Source organism: Rhinolophus sinicus, linkage group LG03, assembly GCF_036562045.2.
Source record: "Rhinolophus sinicus isolate RSC01 linkage group LG03, ASM3656204v1, whole genome shotgun sequence".
NCBI classification, from domain to species: domain Eukaryota; kingdom Metazoa; phylum Chordata; class Mammalia; order Chiroptera; family Rhinolophidae; genus Rhinolophus; species Rhinolophus sinicus.
Window position 1 is genome coordinate 47,656,983 of NC_133753.1, and position 22,803 is coordinate 47,679,785.

Below are 22,803 nucleotides of genomic sequence, written 5' to 3' on the forward strand. Positions count from 1 at the left end.
GAAAAATGCCTGAAGCACTTGGGGTACCTAAAAATAGACTGTCATCTCATAATGTGAAAATCTGTTTCAATCAAAGTACTTAAAAAAAAAAAAAAAAAGAAAAAGAAAAAAAATCACACAAAACCAAAACCACAACACACCACAAACCCCTCAGGGTCTTACCGGCAGTGAGGTTAACAACTGAAGCTGTTCCAGCTGTGATGGCATCGACTTGAGAGTGGATTTCGTGTTTGGATTCATCGACTTTATTCTGAACCCATACCCTAGACGCCTGCAAAACCAGACAACTGCATGACACAATCATTGCACAGAATTACCCAGGAAAGCAGAGAAGTCATGCCATAAAATGAGACCGGCATTTTGGCTACACTCTTCTTACTGGGCCAGCACCAATGAGGTCCGTAAGTCATCTTACACGATGTCCTTAACGGGCCTCTTGATCACGCTGAATGGTATATAAATTCTCAATGTTTCTTACACTGGTTACACTGCTTTTTTAACTTGTAAGACCATAGAGAGAAAAAGTCTATGTGACTTTAGGTCAATATAATAAAAAATGAGAATAATTGATGTCTCATGATCATATATTGCACATTAGCACCAACCAGGACAATTTTCGTTTTGTTTTTTAGAGAACGGGTTTAGAATTAGAGTGTTTCAGTTCATGAGTGTTCTCTGTCAGCATGAGGATGGTCTTTTGTTGACAACATAAATATTGTGTAGATGTGGCTCCTTTCCTGGAAGAAATTCGGGGGTGGGAGGGGAAGGTCAAGACCCCTGTTCTGGATCCAGCTGAACCATTTGGGCAAATTACATCCAGGATCTGTGCCTTACATTGATTGCTTCTACTGTAGGAACTCAATGGTCTTTAACAATCTCTCCAGCTCTTCTACTTTATGGTCATTGGAACCTATAAATACCAAATTCTTTATTTTCTGGCATTTCTGGACTTAGCCAATAAATGATCACTTACACTGACATGACAACCCTATGGTAATATAAAGGGCTGATCTGCTTCCTAAAACATCCCAACAATATTAATCTAGGTTCCAGATGCATCTAGCACTAATAATGTTTTTTGAATACTAATTCTTTCAAAGTTGGTGAAGCAGGAATGTTAAATCCAAATATTTCAAAACTCTATCTTACAACTGTGCTGGATTTGGGTGTCTGCCATAAGTATTTTCACTCTGAAGTTCCCCAAAGCAAAATGTTTAATGATTTTGGGTCCTTGGGAAAAGCAGCACTGAGGACAGCAGCATCCTCTGTGTATACAAGTGCACAGTGTTCAGGGCGAACGCGGAGGCAGTTCCTCCTGGCTGGACAAGATGAGGCTACAAAGTGTATCTTGTTTCTGGACCCTATGAGGGCTCCGTTGGTTCTAACACAGAGGTTTTCACCCCTGGCTGCCCCTTAGAATCATTGGAGAGGGTGAAAAAGCACTGATACCCGGTCCCCACCCCCAGCGACACAGATTTGTTTGGTTTGAACCTTAAGTCCTTCGGCTTTGCCCTTAAAGCTCCTCAGGTGACTCTAATGTATAAAGTAGGGCTGAGAAGAACAGTATGAGACAAACTTGAATGTGCACACAGAACAGCCGGGAGCTTCGCTAACATGCAGGTTCTGATTCAGAAGTCTGGGGTAAGGCCTAAGGTTCTACACCTCTCACAAGATCCCAGGCGTTGCCAATGGTGACGGCCCATGGCCCACGACCGGCATAGCAAGGAGCTATTATAGATGATTTCATGCAGCGACAGCTACAGGAAGGCAGCTCCTTACCCTGCCCTCCCAAAAGCTCAAGAGTAGTAACCCAGTGTTTCTCAAAGCATGGTGCCCCCAAAAGCAGCAGCAGCATCACCAGAGAACTCACTGGAAATGCAAATGCTCAGGCCCCACCCAGACCTACTGAGTGAGAAAAAAATGGGGGAGAGGCTCAGCAATGTGTTTTGACAAGCCCTCCAGGTGATTCAGGTGCACGCTACAGTTTGAGAACCACTGGTAACAACAAAAACAGCTAATACTCACGGCGCTCTCACCATGTGTTACTGGTGAGGGACTGTGCTAAGAACTCTGTATATGATTAGGTTATTGTGTCTTCACAACCACACTAGTCATGGTCATGGACGACAACATGGAGGCTTGGAGAAAGCTGCTCAGATTCACACAGCCCTGAGCAGTGGAGCTGGGATGGGAGCCCACATGATGTGACCCCAGACTCCAAGGTCTCAGTCCTTGCCAGGTACTGCCAACAGCCAGTAGCACCCCCTGATTCTCTCCTCCTGGGGGTACAACCTACAGACAGAGACTTATCTTGAAAAAGACATGGGTTTCCACTTAACCTCACTGGAGACAGAGATTCACCTGACCGTTTTCAGAGAGTCCATCATCCTGCTTTCTGCCAGGGCAGAGACATAGAATGAAAATCATGAATGATATTTACCATATCCTGGCCAAGAGGTGGCAATGAGTCAAGCTCGCTGAGGTCGTCCTGGGCCTGCTGGACAGCATGCATGCTCGTGTTGATGGTCCCCATGAGGGCCTGCTGGGCCGAGGTCTGCAGACAGATGGACACAAGGTGGCAAAACATGGTCCCGGCACTGACACAGCCCTCTACACAAAACAAGGTGACACTGAACTCTGGCTCTAGACAAAGTGGCCGAGGGTACATAGACATCTCAACAGCTGTGCAAACCACCTCCCATTGGATAACTGAATTAACTGACAAGAAGTTTCAGAAAGAGTCTTTGCAGGGGAGCTAAGGGGACCCAATCCTTGAGTACCGGGACAAAAGATCTCAGGCATGGGAAACGTGTGTGTTACACCAGAACTCTTCTTGGTAAATAAGTAAGGATTGCAACCTACACATGCTTCTTCAGAATCAAATTACTTCTGAGCTTTCAGGCTCTTCAACTTTCAAACAGTTCTCACCCAATATCTAAGAGAGGCACTGCGTTAGGTAGACCACCACAGTGGCAGCAATGAGTGATCCACTCAGGGGAAAGTGGGGCTCACCACAGACTTGGTCTATGTCTAAGGCTCTCCGAGGGGTAGCTGTGCTAATTAGCAGCTTGGTGATGCTAAGGCAAAGAAGCAGTTTCTACCTCTGAGTCACCAGTCACATGGAGAGGTTACTGTTTCTCTTCCAGAAGACAACTGTGATCCCAGACAGGGAGCTACCAGAGCCACCCAGTTACCAGAAAGCATGCTGGGAGTTAGGCATCAGGACTGCACAGCTGTAGAGCCATGATCCAGACGGGAACTAGCAATTGTGTGGATGACACACAACTAATCCCCACGGCTGGGTCCCTCCCTGCGCACCAGAGGCAGCATACTGACGTGCAGGGTAGGGTGAGTGCCCCAGAAGCCTCACCAGCGGGGGCATGTGGCCTCGGTGCATCTGCCCAACCATGACCTGCTGCTGTGGTGAGGGCATGCTGCCAACGTTGAAGGTCTCGGGCCCGCTGGAGCCCGAGCGCATCACGGCCGGCAGTGCCACTGAGCCGTGCTCCACCTTCCCGGTCCGGTTGAACTGCTGCTGCAAGATGGTGGACCTGTGGGGGACAGGTGGTTTGGTCACTGTGAGGTGGCCGCTCACAGGGAGTGTCATGACAGGACACCACAGGTGTCATGCATGTTTGCTGCTTTGTGCTGTGGAGGCCAATTTAGCAAAGAATGTACAGACAGAATTGGGAATGAAGAGGCAGCACTAACATGCTCAGAACCCTGAGGTGAATCCTTTTATCACAATAATATAAATAACCACTCCCAACGTATTCAGTAGGTTCACAGTGTTATGCAATTACTTGTTCTTAAAAAAACACACAGGTATTCCCATAAAAACGATGTACCACCTGCAAATGAAAGTTTTGGATACATTAATCCATTTTTGGGAAATTCTACCTGAGATGCATTCATTCAACAAATTACTGCATGCTGGGTTCTATTCTAGGCACTGGGGAAACACATCCTGTATCCTTAGCGTGACAGGAAAAGTGCGGGTATGAACTCAAAGAAAATCTCCCACAGCTCAGATCCCATCCCACAGGTTCAAGGCCACTGATCATACAGGATGTTTAAACACCTTTGCAGCCTTGATGATGGGACAGACTTTGGCACCTCTTCCAGATGATTTCAACTTAAGTCTGGAAAGACTCATAGGGCATCCAGGAAAAAGAAAATAATTATCAATATTTTTACTTCTCGATATTTTCTTTGAATGCACGGTGAGTGTCAAGGACTTTGAGCACACGAAGTTAACAAGTTTGAAGTATCACATCTGCCTCAGCAGCCCAGGGGTCAAACCCACAGGGAGCGTCTGGGGAAGCCTGTGTGCACATGTAGAAGGGGGACAGGGTTGGTGAGCGCCTGCATTAAAGGGCAGGGGCCTCTGGCCCAGGATTCTCGAACCATCATCGATCACTCTCTGTTGCACAGGGCAAAGCTCGTGAGCCATACCAGGACACCAAGCAACAGACATCCGTGGAGAGACATCAAGGCCTATGGAGGAGGTGACATTAGGGAGGACGACTTGTGGTTCCTGTAGGAGGTTAGCTGCATCTAAGATCTCAGCAAAAGTCTAATAGAAGCAAAGTGGAAGGCCCCGTGATGGGGACTGCCCTGGACCACACTTCCTGTCTGCCTTGATCAGAACCCACCCTGGTGCCCTAGGCAGTGGGAGGAGGCTACAGGGGTCCCAGGCAGTGGTGGTCCTGGGCTCAGATACTGACTTAGCTCCTCCTAGGTGAAGCATAGTGCAGCATTCCTTTGAGGTGAATGCCTCACCCTGTCAGGAAGCACCAACTTGCTGATTTCTATCTAATGGTCATTAATAATTCTAATAAGGCAAGGTGTTTTGCCAGAGGTAGCAATACTTGAAATGTGTCACATCAAGTTTGGTTTCAACTTGTGTACTAATGGGACAAATGGAAAAACACCTTCAAAGTGATTATGAAGCAAATTGTGAGACAAGGGTGCAGAGTGGCAATGTTACAGCAACAATGATATGATTAAGCAAGTTCAAAGACTCTAGAACTTTCTGGCAGTGTGCTATAGGAAACATCACAATATCTGAATCTGACTCCTGGCTCTGCCACATGAATGCACCTCAGCTGACTTCCATTGTGATTTGGTTTCCTCATCCATGAATGGGGATGACAGTATCTGGGTATCTCTCCCATAAGGGATTGTTGTTGGGACCAAATGAGAGAGCATGTTGGATATACACAGCAAAGTGAAGGCAAGAAAAGTTGTTATTACAATGCTCTATTTAACATAAAGGTGGTGGCTGCACAGGTTTTTGTTCAAATATCATTTATTAGATGTTACTTAATTTTAATAAATCTCAATTTTCCCATCTATAAATAGGGCTAAATTGAGACAGTTCTAAATTTAAAATAATGAAGATAACAACAGAAAACATTTATTATGTGCCAGGCATTGTTTTATGTGCTTTATTAGTAAGTCAATCATCAAAACGAAACTTATAAGGCGGTATTATCATTACTCCCATTTTATAGATGAGATCAAGGGGGCAGAGAAAATTCATAGTGTCCACAAGACCACAACATTAAAATATAGCTCCCAGATTTGAACTTGAAGTCTGGCTCCAAAGCCCATGTTCTTAACCATTTGCTGCGTCATAATATGTATCAAGTGTGGCAAGTAGCAGTGGTCCATCAACAGTCACTCCTCCACTGGCTAGCTCCCTGCCTCCAAAGGGACAGAATCAAACAAAAGCTCACTCTCCAGCCCTTTGATGAAAATGATGCAGCTTATGAAATTTAAATCAGAAATGCAGACTAGCACTCATGAATGTTCACTGACTCTGAAGATGGAGTTAAACACATCTTGTTCAGTGTCTCCCTGAAATCTACAGCACCCTCCCCCCAGACACCCTTAATACCAATGCTGACAGTTTGGGACCATACTTCAAGAAGCAGGGCTGGTCTGTATCATCGACTATCATTTCCTCCACGTGAGGGACTTCAGAGCACATGCCCCAGAGCTGGCAGGAGGACACCTGCCCATGCAATGAGAAGGCAGCTCTCCAGTGTTCAACAATACTTACTTTTTGGGGGACACGGACTCTTCTAACATAGTTGACTCCTCATCACCCTCTAGCCCAAATCTATCTTTACTTTGTTTCTGGAGGTAAAACAAGACAAACACACACACAAAAATGAAAATCAGTAGGTCTTTACACAAGAACCTTTTAAAAGGGGCCACATAAGCAAAAATGTTGAGGTTTACACCAAATTCCTTACAATGGATATTTAGTAAATGATGGGTGAACAAAAGCAATAATAACCATAAGAAAGAAAGAAATTATTTAATATAGAAAGACACATTATGTATTCTGCATTTATTATTGCTCAGACCTAATTTTACATAGTGAAAATCAAGACGCAGATATTAATATTCCAGAACTTGGTTATTGAGCAGGCTGTATCTAGGAGAGTTAGAAAATCTACGTGTTACCGCTATGGCATATAACCCTATTAAATTTGGGTGAAAAAAACAACAACGTGAAAAACACGAAGAACATTTCCAAACCCTCCATCTGGGTTTCTACAGAGGCTGGGAAGTATAACCTAACTACACAGAGTGGAAGAAGCTGAAGGGTTAGCTGGATTCATTCATTAGCTAAGTGATGCACTATCACTAATTAACAGGCAGTCAATGATACAAATGAACTGCAGCAAAATCAGAAATTCTCATAGGATCTTGAGGTCAAAGACCCCACACTCAAGCAATCTTAACGCCTAAGATTGGGTTCCCCCCCCCCCCCCAGGGAGCTACATCACCTACACTGAGTCTTAGTAAAGAAGCCTCGCTTTCCAATTCACATCAGTATGAAATACCTTTTTGAGGATGATGTCAATGTAGCCTGCAATCAGCTGGGATATTTGCTCTCCCTCCGTGGTTTGTACTGAGTAGTAGCTTTCTTGATACTCCCCAAAATCCTGGGGGAAAAAATAACATTAGAAGAACTATAACTAAATCAGATATATTAGCAATTTTGAAGGTAAGGAGGTCCAGGTTTAAGATGGCACAGACTCAAATTTTTCCTGCTGTTCCCCTCTAAATACAGGTGAATATCCTAAAATGTATACAACCAACTATGGTAAAAGGGCTCTGAAAGCTGATAAGTTGGACTGGCTGGGGACCTCCGGACCTGAAGAACCATATCTGGTGAGTTCTTGGGTTTTGTTTTATATCCCATTTACCCCCGAGGCTGGGTGTTAAGATAGTTCTGACAATTGCAATCTCCAACAAGCAGTATCTGAAAAGCCTGTTCTCTCTGGCCAAGAGGGAAAGCCCAACAGAGATTCCCAACCCAGCTCCACAATCTGGGCTGGCATTCATTGGCCATCCCAGCCCCTGCTCCACAACTGAGGTAGGCAGGTGGTCTGATCCTTTTGCTGCAGTGGCCCCAGTGAAGCCCTGTATCTTCCTGCTCTCTACCCAGAGGCATAAAGAAACCCAGGTCCAGTGCCTTCTGCCTCTCCACAAAAGGCCACTCAGCAATAGCAGGGGGCCCAGGGAAGTGCATTCCTCCCTCATTTAGGTGTGTTTATTACTAATTATTACAGGGGCGTCATTGCTTCTTGACCCTTTCAGAAGACAGAGCAAGGAAATATATGCACGTGTACACACATACACATACATGCAGAGACACATGTGTATATGGTAGGGGTCTGGAGCTCACAATGAAATCTCTCCTTATGCCCAGGGGGATCCTCCTCACCTCCCCCACCTGTATTTGTACGGCCCTTGCTTCTCAGCGAGAACCTTGGCGTCAAGAACATGAACCCACTGACTCATTTGCTCAACCCCACAACACACTCAGCTACTCTGTGAGGATCTGTAGGGGAGCGGAACGAACAGTTTTAGACTAGAAAAAGTAAAAGTAACCCACAAGACAGATCATTTCATTTTAAAATTATGCATTAAGGATAAAGTTCCATTATCAACTCATGGTAATAACAGCTGCATAGTCATAAAGGGTCACATGCATGAGTTGCAGACGCCACTCTTCTTTCTTTTTTCTACTCTTCTCCTTCCACAGATGTTCATAGCCCCCAGGAACACCGGGGCTAGCTCTCCACACCATGCTATGGAAGCAGAAGGCTTCAGGATAAAGGCTTTCCTGAAAATGCTTGGCGGAGTGCCTGGCTTATAGGACGGTAAGTACTCCAGAAATGTTAGTTTATTGTACTGTACTTTGAGATTTTCGTTTGTTTCGTTTTTCACAATAAGGCTGTTGCTCCCCTTCCAGGAACTCCTACAAACCGCATTCCTGGCAGGCAGAGACGATAGTCCACATCTTATGCAGAAGCCTCCTCTCAAGCACTGACTCCCCCTTTCTCCCCAACTCCAGGTCTCATTCATTCAGCAGCAACGGGCATTGAGCACGGATCCCAACAGTGTCAAAAGAACGAGGTAGTCCAGAATAGCATTGCAAGGGATCAGAAAAATGAATTGTCATTGCAGCTAATGCCCACAAAAGTAGGCTAGAACGCTACACACTAAACCTAAACAAGGTGACTGTCTGCTAAAATAGTAAGATTTAAATAAGTCTCCTAAAATAAAACAAAAAATCTCTATGATATAAAAAAGAAAAAAAAAAAGGAAAAATCACTGTCCATATCAAGAACCAGGACAACTACAAAATGAGTAAAAGCAATAATCAATTGATGCCAATACTGAGATGAATCAGATGCTGGAATTGTCTGATAAGGATTTAAAGCAGCCATCATAAATAATGTTTCAATAATCAATTACAAATTCTCAAACAAATAAAAAAAATTTCAAAAAGAAACATAAGTCATTAAAAAGAACCAAATGAAAATTACCTGAACAATGCAATAACCAAAATAAAAATCTCACAGGATAGACTAGTGTGGAGATGATAGAACCAGTAACAGAGAATAGAACCAGTAAACTTGAAAACAGATGAATAATATTTAGTCAATTAGGATAATAGAGAAAATAGACAAAACAAAACAGAGCTTCAGGAATCTGTGGGGTAATTATAAAAGATTTAACATCCATATCACCAGAATTCCAGGAGGGGAAAACAGTGTGAAACAAAAAAGAAAAAAGTATTTGAAGAAATAATGGCTGAAAACTTCCTCAAATTAGTCCAAGACATAAATCCATAAACCTACAAATTCAAGAAGCTTAGTAAACCCTAAATAGAAAAAATCCTAAGAAATCCACACAAAGAACTTTTGAAAACTAGAGACAAACAAAAATCTTTAAGACAGCCATAGAAAAGTGACATCATCTCTAAACAAACATATTATCTGTAAATGAACTTGAATGATAGAAAATTCTAATCTGAAACCATGGAGGACATAAAGAAGTAGATGACATTTTTCAAGTGCTGAAAGAAAATAACTGTCATTCTTAAATTCTGTACCTGGCAAAATTATCCTTTATGAATAAAAAGGAAATAAGAACATTCTCAGGTAAAGGTAAAACTAAGAGAATTTGTTGTTTTTAGCAGACCTGCCTTTAAAGAATGGCAAAAAGAAGATCCCCAAACATAAAGACAATGGTAACAGAAGAAGGCTGAGAACTTCAAAAAGGAAATGGAATGGATAAAAATAGAAATAAATGTAATAGACTATATATATATCCTTTACTGCATCAGTTTTCTTTACTCATATTTTATGGTTGAAGCAAAATTTATAACACCATCTCATGTGGTATTCAATGTGTATAGAAAAAATATTTAAATAATTATACTAAAAAAGTGGGGAGTTTAAAGAGACCTAAATGGAAGTAAGGTTTCTACACTTTACTTGACATGGGAAAACAATGACACCAATAGGCTGTAATTAATTTAATATGTAGATGGTAATATTCAGAACAATTACTAAGAATACTACATAAAGAGATATGCTAAAAAAATTATAAATAAATAAAAATGGAACTCTAAAAATGTTCAAGTAACCCACAAGAAGACAAGAAAAACAGGAAAAAGAGAGGATAAACAGAAAAAAAAAAGGTAGATTTAAGCTATATGTCAATAGTTAGGTTAAAATATAAATGGTCTAAATACTCCAATCAAAAGACAGACATTGACAGAGTACATTAAAAGAGAACACAATCCAACTCTACATTCTCTACATGAAACTCATTTCAAATATGACAATATAGCTAGGCTGAAAGTAAAAGGATGGAAAAAAGCTATAACTTGTAAACATTAACTTCAAAAAGCATGAGTAGCTATATTAATATAAGATAAAGATTTCAGAGCAAAAAGTTATTAGGAACAAAAGAACATAACAATAAAACAATTTCTCCATTAAGAAGATAGAGGGAGAACATATAGACATCAAACAACAGGGCTTCAAAACACGAAAGCAAAAACTAACAGAGATGAAGGGAGATACAGAAAATTCCAGAATTGTTGTTAGAATCTTCACTCTCAGAAATTCATAGAATTATTAGATGGAAAATTAATCGGGATGTAGAAGGCTGGAACAACACCTTCAACTAACAGGATCTAATTCTCTCCTTTGCTTGAGGTAGTTACTGAGATTCATCACTATTTCTTATTTTTTAAATAAATTTTTGTTTAACAGAGCAGTACTTAGACCTACTTTTAGAAGACCAATCGTATTAAACAATATACACCAAAACACAGCTGTCCCATGTAGTGCACATTTCTGCCTTCTGTTTTTCTCCCCAGCCCCCAGCCCGCAACCACTTTCAACCTTTTTTGCAGTTTCTCCTAATATTTCTAAATAAAATGTTTATATTGATTTCTTGATTTTTCTGTTGCAGAAATGATCCACAACTTCGTACAATGGAAGATGAGAACACCCATTTTTAAGGGCCATGCAGGTAGAGTTGTCACTGACTGACTGCAGGAAGAAAGAAGGTATGTTTTCTGAAGATTCCTTCCAACTGGCAGAGTCCATCAATCAATGATTAAATTAGATAACTATGCCCTCCAAGGCCACTTCTTTATACCTTTTGTTCTGATGCCCTGTTATGAGATCTTGCCTCAATGCAAGCTGATATTTCAAGTGTTCACTAGAGCTGGAGAATAGTACACTTCAGGAGTTGTGAAGAAATGGACAGATTTCAACATTTTTTTTATTTCTCTTCTTGTTCAACTTGCACTATCAATTCTCACATGTAAGTGTGGCTATCGTTAAGGCTACACAGTTGTACTCTGCCAAGAGCAAATATTGAGGTTGGGAGGAGGAATTCAGAGGTTTGAAGGCAATACACATTCTTCCTATTTTCCATGTATTCCACAATGGGCATTTTATCATCATCTTGCTTGTTTGATCCCAGCAACTCTATCAACTAGCTATTACTATTCCCATTTTACAGCTGAGGAAATGAAGGACCAGAGAGGATAGATTTTGAGCAAGGTCATACAGCTAGGCAATGACAGGCTGGGTTTGACTACTACCCAAAGACGATGCTATTTCCACTATTATTACAGCATGTTCTCTTTTGGGGCAGGCTGGGAAAATACACCTCAGTAAGATGTCACAGTTCTTAGAAACTTCCAAAACAACCGGAGATGAAGAGGGAGCCTTTGTACGAGCCTCAGAGCATTAGAAACTTTCCTTAGAGGGTATGCTAGGGATGGCATCAAGGCCATAGGACACTGAGAATCACCCTGTGAGTGGCTCTGTTTGGTTAACGAACTAAGACAAACTTAAAGCACCAGAGACGAAGAGGTGGACAAGGAGACCCAGCTTGCTGACACCTCCCTCACTTGTGGACCAGTCCCCGCCCCGACCCCATGGACTCCATCCGTCTGTCTTCTGCACATTACTCTCTAAGGCCAAGGAAACCCAGTGGACTTCTATTGCTTCTCCAGCTCCATGACATCACCCAAAGCCACGCTGGCCCCCTCGCTGCCCTCTGCCGGTCCCTACCAGCGTGAAGCTCTTGGGTGAGGCCGCCCAGCGCTTGACCGTGGTGAGAGGCCACTCCTGCAGCACTTCCTTGGTCTTCTCATCCACCCGCATCACCGAGTCCTTGGTGATCCCCAGCAGGCGAGGCACCAGCTTGTTCTTGCCTTTCATCTTTTCCTGCAACAGGAGGTGCCAACAGTCAGTGCTCTTCCTCTGAATACATCTGATTTTGCCAAATAATCGGTGATTTCATCATGTTTTACTTGAGGTAAACCTACATACACGGCACTTCAAAACAGGTAAGACTACTGGCTCTTACAAATATTTTCTGATTAGTTTTAATAATTTTTTAAGAAATAGTAACCATGCCTATTAAAATAATGGATCGCTACCTGTCACTCATGCCCAAACAAATTCAAGATAGGTTAATAATTTAGGAAGAACAAACAGGTGAATAAGATGAATATTTGTGTGACTCCTGGGTAGGAAATGACTTTTTAGCATCAACACCAACATAAACCATAAAGGAAAAGGTTAATAGTTTTAACTATAAAATATATGGAAACTTCAATACAGCTAAAACAAAAAGAGAAATAGGAGAAAAAGAAACCAGAATTAAAAAGCAAATGACTGAGGAGTATTTACGACAAATAAGACAATAAAAATTTCATATACTGTGTACGTGGAAGATAATCATAAACCAATAAAAATAACTAGCAAAGAACATGAACAGAGAATGTGCTTAAAATAAAGTAATTAGATAATAATAAGCAATTGAATAAATTTTAATGTACATAAAATGGCAGGTTTAGAAAAAATTAATACTCAGAATTGAGTAAGGCATAAAGGAAAGCACTATTGATGAGAATTTAAAATGGCAAAGACTTTACGGAAGAATATGTGTCAACAATCTAAAGCTTTAGAAATATTTCTCCTTTGTATACATTTTGCATTTATAAGCTTCTTAAAAAACAAGTTATAAATGAATGTGAAGATTATGTTGCAAGAAAATTATGCTGCAAGGGTTTATCACGGTGAAAAACTAGAAATAACCAAATTTTCAATAATAAGGGATTTGATAAATTACAATATATCCAAATAACAGACTATTGTACAACTATTAAAAATCATATTATAGGAAAACAATTGGATTCATGGCAATAAAGTATTCACAACATATTATAAAAGCTTGTACAGCCTAATCCTACATGAAATAACACTTTAAATATAAAATTTTTAAATTAAAATATTAAACATTTAAAAAAAATTTCATTACGTGATAAAATGGTAGCAACGATCATCTCAAGGGATTTGCATTATTCTTGTGCTTTTCCTTACTCCCCAAATTTCATTTAATACACATCTATTTCTATAGTTGTCAGGGGAAAAAAACAAACTTTTCACATAATATTTGCTGAAACCTAGCAATGCTGACAGCATTATTCTCCAAGGAATACATGTACAAATTAGCACAAAGTGTGTATGTAAGTGGGTGTATGTGCACGGAGACAGCCACTTAAAACAGGGCAGAAGTGTACCACACTAATTAATCAACAAATATTTTTCATTAATTTTCAGAGCATCTCCTAAATGTTGGTATCATCATCATGATCCCCATTTTGAAATGAAGGGGCCAGCAACTCTCCCAAGACAGACAATAGTGAGGGGTAAAGCCACGATTAGAGTACAAATTTAGCAGCTCAAAAACATCTCTGATTTCAAAAGCAGAGTGTCTACCATGGTGCACTTCTTCTGAGGGAAGCAATTAGAAAACAGAAAAAAAAAAATACACTGTCCCAGGCCCCATGGGTCGTTCCTAAACCATCAGATGGTAAAGGTCATACATAGCACACCTCCAGGTTCCTCTCAGGAGGAGGAGATAATGACATCAGTGTCCTATGTGGGTGTCTGAGGAGGGGAACACAGCCCTGTAAGAAACTCCCAGTCATTACAAAAACCCGGGAAGAGTCCGATTCTTTGTGAAGAGAGGGCAGTTCTACAGGAGGTCACATAAATGCAGGTGGATGATGCCAGTTAGTTGGCTTCGGGGCCACAGGAGAGGCTCTAGGCAGCTAGTTTAGTCACACCGGGTTGGCACCAGCCCAGCTGCTGGGATGGGACCAGGAAGGGGATGAGGAATAAAATATGGTTTGCAGCTGTTGCCTTCCTCCTTTCCCATCTGCACCTCCACAGTGAGGGGCTTTGGGGTGAGGGATTGCCCTGACTCGGGTGGAGATCAGTCTGGCCTGGGAGAGGAAGCCACAGTGAGCAAGCAAATGACTTACTGTGGGCAGGCCATCAGAAGGTCACGATTGAGGGGAAGGGTATATAAGGAATGCAGAAAATACTGTAACTCAGCAGCAGAGACCTTCAAGGGACAAAAGTATTTCAGGGCCTACCCACAGATAATTCAGATTAGCTGGAGAGAAGTTCAAACAGCAAATGGCTTAGATCTGCGCTAGCGATGTGGGGTTGTCCCCTACCGAAGACCTGCCTTAGACCCTCAGTGGCAAAGCCTGCATATCAGGAGAGGGTCCTGAGGAAACAAGTCTCCCTCTTCCTCCCTCTAGCTCATATCTCAGTCTTTCCACACCTCTCATTTCCAACCTTCAACTACACTGTCCTTTTACCTCCAGAAGAAGACTTGTTTCTCATGCACAGACACATGCAGAGGCTGTAGCTGCGATTTTGCCAGCTACAGAAACTTCTCTCTCAAGGTAGTACTCATTAGTTTGGTTGTTTTGAAGATGTCTCGAGCTTGCATAACTTCAAGGCAGGAGAATATATGCATTCTACCAAAGAGAGGCAGCATCCAATAATAAGTCCCACCCCTCCTCTTTCAAGCGCATTTCAACCATTACTGTGGGTTTAGTCCTGGCGGCTGGCTCTGATCAAACCTGCTCTGCCTCAGGCTCTTCTCACAGGTGTGGAGATTGATTCTTAAATCACCAGAGTTTTACACCTGAGATTCAAAATTGGGGAGAGCGAGGCAAGCAGGCTAAGCTTTCGGCAGGCTGTGGCCCAAGCCCTTGATCCAGCTGTGCTCACGAGAATCCTATACTGGCTCCCAGCCAAATTGCTGGCCTGCGCGCTGTGCTGTCACCATTATACTTCTTCTTTTAGGGGCATGGCAGAAAGGGATGGCTGCTCAAGAGCAAAACTGGGGGTTAAAGACCCTGTTTATTAGCTGTCTCTCTTTCTAAAAACACTTGGTAATTCATTTTGACTTGATTCTGAGATGCTCTGAATGCCCTCTGTGATCTTTTACAGTTCAGGGTCAGCTCCCCAGGTATCTCACCTCAAGGCTCTGATTATGACAACAGGGAAAGTTCAAAGGGAAACTTAGAAGTGAGAAGGTTTATACAAGGATTTTCTGGAATGAAACAGGATCCTTCCTTTGCAGGTCGCGGAAACTGCATTGCCATTGCTTATGGGGTTTTGATTAGCAGATCATGGTAACATGAGAAAGAAGTCAATGGAAGAGGAAAACTGTAGACATTCATCACTCCCATTTATTGAGATCTTACATGCAACAGTCCCCTTTTCTATATTACCTCATTTAAACCTCATAAAAAGTCACAATTTTATAGGTGAGCAAACAGGTTTAGAGATGGACGGTAAAGTAACTTAGCTAAGGTCAAACTTAGTAGCAAAGGCAGAATAAAAACCCAGGTCTTTCTTTTCAAAGCATATGTCACTAGCCAATGAGAAAACTGCCATATAACACTGTTCCCTGTGGAGTCATTATAGGGTTTACAGACATTCTCTGTATCTGGGTCAGCAACCTATAGGTGGTGTTAAGTCTAGTTTTTTGCCCATTTTTAATGGCCTGAAAGCTAAGACTGAATTTTTCATTTTTAAATGGTTTAAACAAAATCAAGACGTGAAAACTATATGAAATTTAAATTTCAGAGTCCGTAAATAAAGCTTTACAGCAACAAAAGCATGCTCATTCATTTACATATTGCCTATGGTTGCTTTCCTACTGCAAAAGCAGAGCTGAATGGTATGGCTGGCAAAGCCTAAGATTTTTACTGTTAGTCCCTTTACTGAAGAAGTTTGTGAACCCCTGATCTACATCACAGACACCAAAAGCCAAATAAAAGTTGGGAGGACTCAGGAGCCAGGGATTAGGAAGATGTGGGAGGAGGTAACCGGCTGGGCTAACCGAACATTTATCAAATATCCTTAGTTCCAGGCACTACCCTTGTTTACGTACATAGCTCACTTAATCTTCATTAGAGTTTTGCAAGGAATTACCACTCCCACTTTCAGATGAAGAAACTGAGGTCTAGGGAGGCTAGGTATGTCTCTCATGGCCATACACATTTCTGCTATTTCTCACATAAGTGTATACTGCCATCCCGGATTCTGGGCCCATCTTCCTGACTCCCAGCACCTGAGCACTTTCCATTGTAACAACATAAGATATAACACTCAAAATGCACATAGATATAGAAGAAAATATGATGGAGACACCTATAAAAATATCAATCTAGTTCTCTCTGAATATCTAGGACAAATGTCAAACCCATGTTGTATGATTGCATTTCATTATCAGTATTTAAAAATATAGTATATTACCATTTCATCAATTAATTTAGAATATCTAATAGGAGCTAATAAAAGTAGTCAATGAGAAGATAGAATAACTTTTATTTATTTATTTATTTATTTTAATTTATTGGGTGACAATTAGTAAAATTACATAGATTTCAGGTGTTACAATTCTGTATTACATCATCTATAAATCCCATTGTGTGTTCACCACCCATAGTCAGTTCTCCTTCCATCACCATATATTTGATCCCCCTTACCCTCATCTCCCACCCCCCACCCCCCACCCCCCAGATAGAATAACTTTTATTTCCTAAATTATGCCAGTGAATCTCCCTCACAATTGAATGCTATGTTCAGGTTGGGGATCTGAGATCTTTGTTACTTGAGCCTTTAAAAAACTTACCATCCCTTCAGCATACAATTTCTGTGTCTGTGCTATTCTGTATATGATCTCTTTGGATCATATATTCTAAGTAGTTGTGCTTTATACACACTACACACACACCAATGGGTTTTTTTTAATGCTGTTGATATATGTCTTGTCAATTTACTTGACTGATTTACTGAATTTTAAAATAACTCTAAAAATCAAAATGACTGTGCATGTCGTGTGACATGTACAAGGATCTGCCGACTGAAAATTACAAAATATTGATGAAAAAAAATCAGAGGCTCTAATACTACATTCGTGGATTGAAAAACATCATAAACATATCAATTCTCCTCCAACTGATCTATTAACTTAAAGCACTTCCTATCAAAATCCCAGCAAGGTTTTTTTGTTGATATAAACAAGGTTGTTCTAAAGTGTATATGGAAAAGAAAAGGACCTAAAAGGGCTAAAACAATTTTGAAAAAGAAAAAAGTGAAGACAATCGCTCAACTTGATATTAAAACTTACTATATAGCTAAAGTGATAGACACATAGATCAATGGAACAGAAGAGAACTCTAAATAGATCCATACAAATGTGTTCAACTGTATTTTGACAATGACACAAAAATAATCTACTGGAGAAAGGATAGTTCTTTCAATAAACAGTGCTGGAGCAACTGGACATCCACAGGCCAAAAATGAACCCTGACCTTAAATTGCACATCTTATGCAAAACTACTCAAAATGCATCATGGACCCAAACATAAAAGAGGGTAGAGGGGGTCAAATATATGGTGACAGAAGGAGATTTGACTCTGGACGGTGAACACACTATGCAATATATAGATGATGTATTATAAAATTGTATACTTAAAACCTATATAATTTTATTAATCAATGTCACCCAAATAAATTTAATTTAAAAATAAACCATTTAGAAGAAAACATGAGAAAATCTTTGAAGCCTAGAGTTAGACAAGAAGTTCTTAGACATAACAAATAAGATCCATAGAAAGAAAAATTGATAAAACATCTTTCATCAAAATTAAGAATGCTAGCTCTGTGAAAAACCTAATTAAGAGGATGAAAACAGAACTACAAACTAGGAGAAAATATGTGCGAACTACATCTAACAATAGACTTGGGCCTAGAATACATAAAGAATTCTCAAAAAAGATCTAATTAGAAAATTGGCAAAAATCATGAACAGACATTTCATTGAACAGGATATCCAGATGACAAATAAGCACATGAGAAGATCAAAATCATTAGCCATTAGAGAAATGCAAATTAAAACCATAATAAAATATTACTAAACACCTATCAGAATGGCTAAAATTAAAAAGAAATGATTCACCAAATGCAGAGAACAAGAAATTGGATTATTCATACACTGCTGGTAAGAATGTAAAATGGTAAGTCACTCTGGAAAATAGTTTGGCAGTTTCTTTTAGAGTTAAACACGTCTTCTCATATGGTCTAACAATTGCACTCCTGGGCATCAACCCAAAGAAATGAACACTTACATTCACACCCAAATCTGTACACGAATGTTCATAGAAGCTTTATTCATAATAGCCCCAAACTGGAAACAACCTGAACGTTCTTCAGTGATAAATGGTTAAACAAACTGTGGTATATTCATGCCATGGAATACGATTCAGCAATAAAAAGGGATGGACAATTGATGGACATTATGACTGGGATGGATCTCAAAGGAATTATACTAAAGCCAATCTCAAAAGGTTACATATTGCATGATTCCATTTATAGAACATTCTTGAAATAAAGTTGAGGTGGACAAAAGATCAGTAGTTGCCAAGGGTGAGGGACCAAGGGAAGGGCGTAGGAGGCGTGGAAAAGCAGGAAGGGGTAGGTGTGTATGGCCGCAACAGGGTAGCACCACAGATACTTGTGATGACGGAATGGAGTTCTGCATTTTGTTACAGTGGTGGTTACATGGATCTATGTGTAATAAAACTGCACAGAACACACACAAGTGAGTACATGGAAAACATGAAGTCTGAGTGAGGTCTGTGGATTGTACAAAGTAGATTCCTGATTGTGATACTGTACTACAGTTACCATTGGGGGAAACTTGATGAAAGTTACAGGAAACTTCTCTGCATTTTTAAAGACACCTTTACTGAAATATAATTCACACACCATAGAATGCACCCAGTTGAAGTGCATGAACCAATGGATTTTAGTATATGTATAGTTATGCACAACTATTACCACAACTTTAGAACATTTTCATCACTTCAAACAAACAAAAAATCCTGTATCTTTAGCTACCACTCTCCTCTCCCCAGCCACCTGACCCCATTCCTAAGTAACCATCTGTCTCTATAGATTTGCCTGTTCTGGGCATTTCTTATCAATGGAATCATACAATATACCATATTTTGTGATGAGCTTCTTTCACTTAGCATAATGTTTACAGTTCATCCACCCTGTGGCATCTATCCGTACACTGCATTTCTTTCTTACGGCTGAATAATACTGCACTGTATGAGTGCACCACGTTTTGTTAACCTACTCACAAGCTGATGAAAATTTGGGTTGTTTCTATCTTTGCGCTAAATACTGCTATGAACATTTATGTATAGCCTTCTCTGCGGACATATGCCTTGAATTATCTTGGGTATATATACCCAGGAGTGGAATTGCTAGGTCATGTGTCATCTCTGTTCAATCGTTTGAGGAACTTTCAGACTTTTCCAAAGTGGCTGCACCATTTTACATTTCCACCAGCAGTATATGAGGGCTCCAATTTCTCTACGTCTCCACCCACACTTGTTAATACCTACCTTTTTGATTCCCTGCATTATTTTCACAACTTCCTGTGAATTTATTATTTCAAGTAATTAAAAAATGATTCCATGTATCTTGTTATAAGATAAACAATCATAGCAATACATAATTTTGTTCCTTCATTTCCTAAAGTTATATTTAAAAAAATTTTTTTTTTTATATCTTACTGCATTTTCATGAACTTCCAAAACAATGTTGAAGGGTAACATGTTAAAGGGTAACTTGTTCTGATCCCAATTTTTATAGGTTTCTCTCTAGCATTTCTTTATTAAGTAGGATACTGATGACAGGTTTGAAATACTCTGTCATGTTGAAGAAGCACACTTGTATTCCAGCATTTTAAAGGTATTTTAATAATGAGTGGGTGCTAAATTTTATCAAACACCTTAGTCGCTTTATATAAAGTGATCATATGATGCCATATATTTTTCCCAGCTTTACTGAAATATAATTGACATATAACATTGTAGAAGTTTAGGGTGTATAATATAATGATTTGATATATGTATACATTGCAAAATTATTACTACAGTGAGGTTGTATCTTTCACCTCACATAATTACCATTTTTTGTTATGTTGAGAACATTTAAGATTTACTCTCTTAACAACTTTCAAGTATATAATACTTGAAATACTACTGCTAACTATAGTCACCATGTGGTGCATTACATCTCCAGAACCCATTCCTCTTATAAGTTTGTGCCCTCCGACCAACATCTCATTTCCCCCACCCCGGTCCTGCGCAACCACCAGTGTACTCTGTTTCTATGATTTCAGCTTTTAAAACTTCCACTTGTAGGTGGGATCATATAGTATGTGTCTTTGTCTGACTTATTTCACTTAGTGTAATGCCCTCAAGATCCATTCATATTGTTGCAAATGGCAGGATTTCCTTTTCTATGGCTGAATAATAATAATATTACACTGCACATATGTACACACACACACACACACACACACACACACACATTTTCTTTATTTGTTCATCAATGGACACATTGGTTGTTTCCACACCTTGGCTATTGTGAATAATGCTGTAATGAACATGAGGGTATAGATATCTCTTTGAGATAGTGACTTCATTTCCTTTAGATAATCATCCAGAAGTAAATGAGTGTACCACTCATTTCAAAATGGATCATATAATTCTATTTTTAATTTTTTGAGGAATCTCCATACTGTTTGCAATAGTGGCTTCACTATTCCTGAATTATTTCTGAATTCTTAGTTGTATTACTTTGAAAGCAGGGCAAACAATGGTCAAGCAAACATCAATCTCAATTTAAAAATAAAATGTATACTAAATAGGACTATTGAACCAAAACATTAAAGTAAGCAGTATTTTCACTTTTATTTATGGGACAAAAAATAAAGTGAATGAAAACCAAAATTCTGGTCTCTCATATCTATACGAAAGTTGTCAGTGCTGTCTACCTCCTTGACTTCTCTTCCAAGAGATGTCATTGAGAGAGAGAGAGAGAGAGAGAGAGAGACAGACAGACAGAGAGACGGGGGGGGAGAGAGAGAGGGGGGGGGAGAGAGAGAGAGAGAGAGACAGAGAGAGAGAGACAGAGACAGAGACAGAGATAGAGAGAGAGAAGAAATGAAGAGAGGGAAGAAAGAAGTTATTTTGCCTTAAATACTTTTATAACAGAGCAGTCTTCATCTGATCAAATTTTCAAGACTCTGCTGCAATAACCAGAAGATCTGTGCTCTACCTCCAATTAATCCTACTGGACATGGGCAGATTTTTTTTTTTCAGGTGCTAAATTGTCTTCGGAGAACAATTTTTTTTTTCCCCTGCAACTTGCTGTTCAGTTTCTCTTCCTTTCTAATTACATGTAGTTTACTGTGTGCTATTTATTTTCCCACATTTACTGACCTGTATGCACATCACTGAAACTCACTCTGTGAAGACTGATGACATTAGTGGAAAATGATGTGAACACAAGAAATGAATTTCATACATGAAAGATTACACACACACAAAATCTCAAAATAGATGGAAAGTGATGCCAATATCAGTGGACATGCTGAAAATTTGTTTAATCTCTGTCCTTGTGAGGTATGGGAACTTAGCTGCCACCTATTACCCCTCAGAATAATGAATTAAAAACAAGTTCTTCTAAAACAAGTAGATCTTACCATGTGCTTATGGTGGGGGTGGGGAGCTAGGAAGGTGAAAGCAGGTCAAATAAGGTCACCCTAGTTAAGGGAGCACAGCCCAGTGGCTGGGAACCCAGGCTTTGGTGTCAGAGAGACCTGAATTCAAGTCCTTATGAAATGGTGTCCTTATGACTCCAGCTGAGTCATTTCACCTTCCAGAGTATCTGTTTCATCATTTTTAAAAGGAAGGTATAACTAGTACATTGTTTTGTACACCTGAAACTAATTTTTTTTAAAAAGGCAGTTAATAGTGATAGTTCTGTTGTATTGCTGATAGAGTTAAATGAGAAATGTCTGGCATACATTTACTTACCAAATGTTACTATGGCTATTATATTGGGAAGTGGAGTCATTATAACCTAGAAGGCATTTTCACCATTTAAAAGTTCAATGATAGGTTAAAACTCCCACTAAATATAAGAAACTCAACTTATAAATTATCTTCCCTAAAAACGAAGTGATCCAGCTATGTTTTCGTCATTTGCAAGGGCCTGATATATTCTGGTGTAAAACTGAGACCTATTTGAAAAACAAAAAGATGGACTGAAATAGAGTACGTGAGCTCAGGATGTGCAAGGGAGAAATGAGGCTCAGTCAACTTAAGAACACATCTATCAAGCGTCTCTCTCTGAAATTCACAAGTTGAGTTTAAAAGACCCACCTCTTTCCTTATAGTAGGAAAACAAACAATTCTAGTGAAAACAGGTCTAAATACCACCGAACTCCCAAGACCCATCTACAAGTATACAAAGTTCCATATTTACCACAGGAATTTGGTTTAGTTTGCAGTGGTCAACAACCTTCCCTTAGTCCAGGGCACGCTTGATAGTCTTGAGTGAAACATTCTCAGGGGAAAGTCATAATGAGTAAAAGGAAACACGCCCCTGCAGTGGCTTTAGAGCAGTGTCAGCGAGCCAAGCCAAGACATAGCTGCTTGGAGGCCTGCGGGCAGCCAGGCTCACTCACCAGTCTCATAACTTACACACGTCATGT

The 22,803-nt window shown here is 40.0% G+C and overlaps 1 protein-coding gene across 8 annotated transcripts in view; it reads right to left on the reverse strand.

Moving 5' to 3' along the window:
* TLN2 (talin 2) overlaps positions 1-22,803 on the reverse strand; it is a 410,543-nt gene that overhangs the window by 142,360 nt on the left and 245,380 nt on the right. For all 8 annotated transcript variants that reach the window (XM_074327637.1, XM_019755358.2, XM_019755362.2 and 5 more), the window contains 6 exons: positions 11,913-12,068; positions 6,861-6,962; positions 6,068-6,144; positions 3,371-3,551; positions 2,441-2,554; positions 163-271 (listed from right to left, as the gene is read on the reverse strand). In XM_074327637.1, the coding sequence (XP_074183738.1) occupies positions 163-271; positions 2,441-2,554; positions 3,371-3,551; positions 6,068-6,144; positions 6,861-6,962; positions 11,913-12,068 (739 nt within the window). The remainder of the gene's footprint in view (positions 1-162; positions 272-2,440; positions 2,555-3,370; positions 3,552-6,067; positions 6,145-6,860; positions 6,963-11,912; positions 12,069-22,803) is intronic.